Here is a 6197-nt window from a genome sequence, read left to right on the forward strand (position 1 = left end):
CTTACACGACTAGTAGGTACCAGTCCTTACATCAGTGTACTAGGTATATAACTTGTATTGGTTCCTCTTATGTGAACACAGTACTGGCAATCAATTCAAAACAGTCAGTGGCTAATTGTTGCTGGCAGTTGCTTACGAACGGACCTTCTTTCCTGATCGTCCTAATCCACCAGTGTCTTTCTTCCCATTGGTTAAACATCTCACTCTCAGGTTTCATCTCTCCTTCTCTCTGTTATCTTCCTCCTCGCCTTCCCCCTCCCCATGTTCCCCTGTCCCCGTGTTCCCCATGTTCCCATGTCCCCTGTCCCCATGTCCCCATGAACCCCATGTCCCCCTTCCCATGTTCCCCATGTCCCCCTGTCCCCCAGAGGACCACCTGCCCCCCTCTGTGGTAGTGAATAAGGTCTGGTGTTGATGAGAACACAGTGAAGAAGCTGACTACTCTCCAGCTGTCAGCTACAGACCAGGACAGTGAGCCTGGAAACTGGTGTACCGCATCACCAAGCAGACTGCACTTGGACACCTGGAGCACCCAGCAACCCAGGTACTACTGTTGTGCTGTAGACACGCAGAGCAACCAGCTCACATGGACACATACACACACACACCTGCACAAAACATTTTAAACGTGCATATAGGGCTGCCTGGTGTAATGAGATGGGTGGGTAGTAGGGCAGATGACTGCCTGGTGTAAAGGAGGTAGTGGGTAGTAGGGCAGATGACTGAGTGTTGTATGACCCCAAAGGAACAATCCCATAATCATGTTTGGTATGACCCACCAAATGAGTTGAGACCCCCGAGAATCAACCCATAATAGTGTTTGGTATGACCCCCGAGGGAATCAATCCCATAATGAGTGTTTGGTATGACCCCCGAGGAATCAATCCCATAATGATGTTTGGATGACCCAGAGGAATCAATCCCATAATGATTGTTTGGTATTACCCCAGAGGGAATCAAAACCATAATGAGTGTTTGGTATGACCCCAGAGGGAATCAAACCCATAATGAATGTTTGGTATGACCCCAGAGGGAATCAAACCATAAATGAGTGTTTGTTTACCCCAGAGGGAATCAAACCCATAATGAGTGTTTGGTATGACCCCAAGGGAATCAAACCCATAATGAGTGTTGTAGACCCCGAGAAATAATCCCATATAATGAGCTTGAATACATACCCCAGAGGAATCAATCCCATAATGAGTGTTTGGTATTACCCCAGAGGGAATCAAACCATAATGAGTGTTTGTATGACCCCAGAGGAATCAAACCATAATGAGTGTTTGGTATTACCCCAGAGGGAATCAAACCCATAATGAGTGTTTGTATGATCCCCGAGGGAATCAAACCATGATCATGGCATTGCACTCTTTACAAAAACAGATTAGTATGAAAATGCTACAATTAACATGCTACAGACAGTGTTTTCTGCACATCAAGTTTACAAAGCTATTTCAACTATGAATGCTAAAGGTTAAAATGCAATAAATGCTAACCTCCTCCCGCTACAGAAGCCGCATTATCCTTCTCCCAGGCTGACCTGGCTTCACGTAGCATCCAGTACGTTCACACCAGCGAAGAAAGAAACACACAGACGAGTTCTCATTCATATGTCTGACGGGGCTAATGAGGTACACCACACACACACACACACACACACACACACACACACAACACACACACCACACCCACACACCACACACACACACACACACACACACACACACACACACACACCCACACACACACACACACACACACACACACACACACACACACACAACACACACACACACACACACACACACACCACACACACCACACACACAACACACACACACACACACACACACACACACACACACACACACACACACACACACACACACACACACACACACACACACACTGTACACACGCAGACACACACACACACACACGCACACACACTTGTATGCACACCCAAGGATACACACACAACAAAAAAACACACGCATGCACGCACACACACACACACAACACACACACAACCACACACACACACACACAACACACACACACACACACACACACACACACACTGGGCATAATGTCTCCTCTAATGCAGCCTATGAGAAGCGCTTGGGTACACATGTGAAAAGGTTGTCTGGCTTCACGACTGGCTAACTCTGTGTGTGTTGTGCCTATACAGTTATATTCAGTTGTCCATACGTTATATTCAGGTTGTCCATATGTTATATCAGGTTCCATATGGTTATATTCAGGTTGCCATATGGTTATATTCAGGTTGCCCATACGTTATATTCAGGTTGTCCATACTTATATTCAGGTTGTCCATACTTATAGTCAGGTTGTCCATACGTTATATTCAGGTTGTCTATACGTTATATTTCAGTTGTCCATATGTTATTTTCAGGTTGTCCATACGTTATATTCAGGTTGTCTATACGTATATTCAGGTTGTCTATACGTTATTTTCAGGTTGCCCATATGTTATATTCAGTTGTCTTAGGTAGATAACAGTTCTAGGTAGAAACAGGTTCTTTAGTAGATAAACAGTGTCTTTAGGTAGAAACAGGTGTCTAGGTAGATAACAGTGTTCTGCATGCTAGGGTAGATAACAGGTGTCTTTAGGTGTAATGACAGGTGTCTAGTAGATAACATGGTGTCTTAGTAGATGACAGGTGTCTAGTAGATAACAGTGTGTCTTAGGTAGATAACAGTTCTGCATGGTGTCTAGTAGATGATAATCAGTGTCTAAAATAAGGCTAGATACACGTGTCTAGCTAAGATTAACACGTGCTCTTCTAGTAAGAGATAACAGAATTTCTGCATGGTGGGTGTCTAGGTAGATAACAGGTGTCTTTAGGTAGATAACAGTGTTCTGCATGGTGTCTAGGTAGATAACAGTGTTCTGTACGGTGTCTTTAGGTTGCCCAGAAGTTCTACATCACCATCCGGCCGGTGGATGACTCCCTCCCCCTGCTGGTGGTTCCTGGGATGAGGGTTCAGGAAGGGGTCAGGAAGACCATCACTGAGTTTGAACTGAAGGCCACCGACGCTGACACAGAGGTGGAGTAGGACAGGCTGTCTGATCATTCACTATACACCGTCCGTGTTCGCTAGCCGTAAGCTTAGCTAAACTACAGTGCCATGAAAAAGTATTTTTCTTCCTTCTTCTGATTTCTCTATTTTGGCATATTTTTGATACTGAATGTTATCAGATCTTCAACCCAAACGTAATATTAGATAATGAGAACCTGAGTAAACAATAAAAAAATAAAAAAATATAATAAATCGTATTTGATTTATTTAATTAACAACGTAATGTTGAGGAATATTGGCCAAACTGTAGCATGCAGAACTGGTTTGCCTCAGTGACATTTGTGGGTTTTCAAACTGCTCGTTTCACAACATATCAATTGGGATTTAGGTCTGGACTTTGAGGCCATTCCAAGATGTCAAATTTGTTGCTTTTTTGCCATTTTCCTGTAGAATTGATTGTGTGTTTTTGAATCATTGTCTTGCTGCATGACTCAGCTTGCACTTCAGCTCACAGACATATTACCTGACATTCTCCTGTAGAATTATCTGATACAGAGCAGAATTCATGGTTCATTCAATGATGGCAACTGGTCCAGGTCCTGAAGGCAGCAAAGCATCCCCAAACCATCTCTACTACCATCACCGTGTTTAACCGTTGGTGAGAGTTTCTCACTGTGGAATAACGCCAGGCATAATGGGACTCATATCGTCCAAAAAGGTTTACTCAAATTTGTCGAGAAGCACCTGGATGATCATCAAGACTCTTGGAAGAATGTTCTATGGACAGATGAGTCAAAAGTACAATAGGACATTCAGGATCAAAAATATGCAAAAGTCGAGACATTTAGAAAATGGGGGCAAATACTTTTTCACTGCGCTGTAGCAAAAAGATAGACCCGGACAGCAACAAAACACAATGGCATCGTCACTAGGTCACGACGATGACGTCAACATATTGTATGGCTTTATTGGCTAAACAGTTGGTTGCTGTAGCAACTAGAAGAGAACAAAGACGTCTAGTTTCAAGCTCCTTTTATTATGCTAAGTCAAGGTAACTTTCAGTTTAAATATTACACTATTAACATCGACAAGGTGGAGGGTAAAGTTGTCACCCTCAGTAATATAGCCATGATGGAATTCTTAATGTTATCACAAAAGTGTGATATAGTGTACATTGAGTGTGTAAAAACATTAGGAATGCTAATATTGAGTTTAACAACCCCTTTTCGCCCTCAGAAAAGCCTCAATTTGTCAGGGCGTGGACTCTACAAGGTGTCGAAAGCGTTCCACAGGAATGCTGGCCCCATGTTGACTCCAATGCTTCCCACAGTTGTGTCCGTTGGGTCGTGGATCATTCTTGATAAACACGAGAAAACTGTTGTTGCTGCAGCGTTGCAGTTCTTGACACAAACCGGTGCGGCCCGGCACCTACTACCATACCCCGTTCAAAGGCACTTATATCTTTTGTCTTTCACCATTTGAATGGCACACATACACAATCCATGTCTCAATTGTCTCAAGGCTTAAAAATCCTTCTTTAACCTGTCTCCTCCCCTTCATCTACACTGATTGAAGTGGATTTAACAAGTGACATCAATAAGGGATCATAGCTTTCACCTGGATTCACCTGGTCAGTCTGTCATGAAAAGAGCAGGTGTTCTTAATGTTTTGCATACTCATTGTATTTATTCAGCTGCTTCCAGTCTGTCATTGCAACTCATGTAAACCAAACCAACCCATCTTAGATGTTAGGTCCCCCCATATGAGGGACTATGAGCGGTTGTGGATCGGTTCAGACTGACATTTTTGTGAACGGTGTAGAGTCCCGTGCCTTATAGTGGAAGAAATCCAACCTGTCTGCTCTCTGTTTCCACCCTGCAGAGCTGACTTGAAGTGTCAGGTTTCAGACCCCACATTAGCGTAAGGAAGTGACGGTGTTCCCGATGTTTTACACACTCAGTGTATATTATATATCATAACATATTGACGCTAAAATGTCTCCCTTGTAGGAGGAGTCCATCACCTTCACCGTAGTCCAGGCCCCACGTCACGGCACCATGGAGCGGACCAACAACGGACAACACTACCGCCAGACCAACAGCTTCACCATGGATGACGTCTACCAGAACAGAATCAGCTACAGCCACGATGAATCCAACTCACTGAAGGACGGATTCACCTTCACTGTAACTGATGGGACTAACGTCTTCTTTATGGTGGAGGAGGCAGGCAAGGAGGTGAGGGGGTGTGTGTCTCTCTCTCTGTCTCTCTCTCTCACTGTCTCTCTCTGTGTCTCTCTCTGTCTCTCTGTCTCTCTCTCTCTGTAAGTCTCTCTCTCTCTTCGTCTCTCTCTCTTCTCCTACTCTCTCTCTGTTCATGTCTCTCTTCTCTCTCTTCTCTCCTCTCTCTCTCTTATCTCTCTCTCTCTCTCTCTCTCTCTCTCTCTGTTCTCTCTCTCTCTCTCTCTCTGTAAGTTCTCTCCTCTCTCTCTCTCCTCCTCTCTTCATCTTCTTCTCTCTCTATCTCTCTCTGTATGTCTCTTCTCTCTCTCTCTCTCCTCTCTCTCTCTATTTTCTCTATCTCTGCTCTCTCTCTTCTCTCTCTCTGTCTCTCTCTTACTCTCTCTCTGCTCTCTCTTCTCTCTCTCATCTCTCTCTTCTCTCTCTCTCTCTCTCTCTCTCTCTCTCTCTGTAAGTCTCTCTCTCTTTCTCTCTCTCTCATCTCTCTCTTTCCTCTATCTCTATCTTCTTTGTCTCTCTTCTTCTCTCTCGGTCTCTCCTCTCTCTCGTCTGTCTCTCTTCTCTCTCTCTCTCGTAAGTCTCTCTCATCTCTCTCCTCTGTCTCTGTCTGTCGCCTCTTCTCTCTCTCTCTCTCTCTCTCTCTGACATTTCATAAATCCCTCGTCCTGCCTTTGTCACTGTGTAGGTGTTGACTGCTGCACCCCAGAAGTTTAAGATAGACATTCTGCCTGTTGATGATGGAGCACCTCGTATCGTCATGAACCTGGGTCTGCAGTGGCTGGAGTACACGGACAACAAGGTAAACACAGGCTGGGTTTGCAGTGGCTGGAGGACACGGACAACAAGGTAAACACAGGCTGGGTCTGCAGTGGCTGGAGGACACGGACAACAAGGTAAACACAGGCTGGGTCT

General features: G+C 44.6%; 1 protein-coding gene across 1 annotated transcript in view; it reads left to right on the forward strand.

Moving 5' to 3' along the window:
• Positions 1-1562: 1562 nt before the first annotated feature.
• fras1 (Fraser extracellular matrix complex subunit 1) overlaps positions 1563-6197 on the forward strand; it is a 16571-nt gene continuing 11936 nt past the window's right edge. The window contains exons 1-4 of the mRNA XM_023995071.2: positions 1563-1631; positions 2932-3072; positions 5055-5282; positions 5971-6084. Coding sequence (XP_023850839.1) covers positions 1611-1631; positions 2932-3072; positions 5055-5282; positions 5971-6084 — 504 coding nt within the window. The 5' untranslated portion in view covers positions 1563-1610. The remainder of the gene's footprint in view (positions 1632-2931; positions 3073-5054; positions 5283-5970; positions 6085-6197) is intronic.

Source organism: Salvelinus sp. IW2-2015, linkage group LG10 (genome assembly GCF_002910315.2).
Source record: "Salvelinus sp. IW2-2015 linkage group LG10, ASM291031v2, whole genome shotgun sequence".
Taxonomy (NCBI): Eukaryota; Metazoa; Chordata; class Actinopteri; order Salmoniformes; family Salmonidae; genus Salvelinus; species Salvelinus sp. IW2-2015.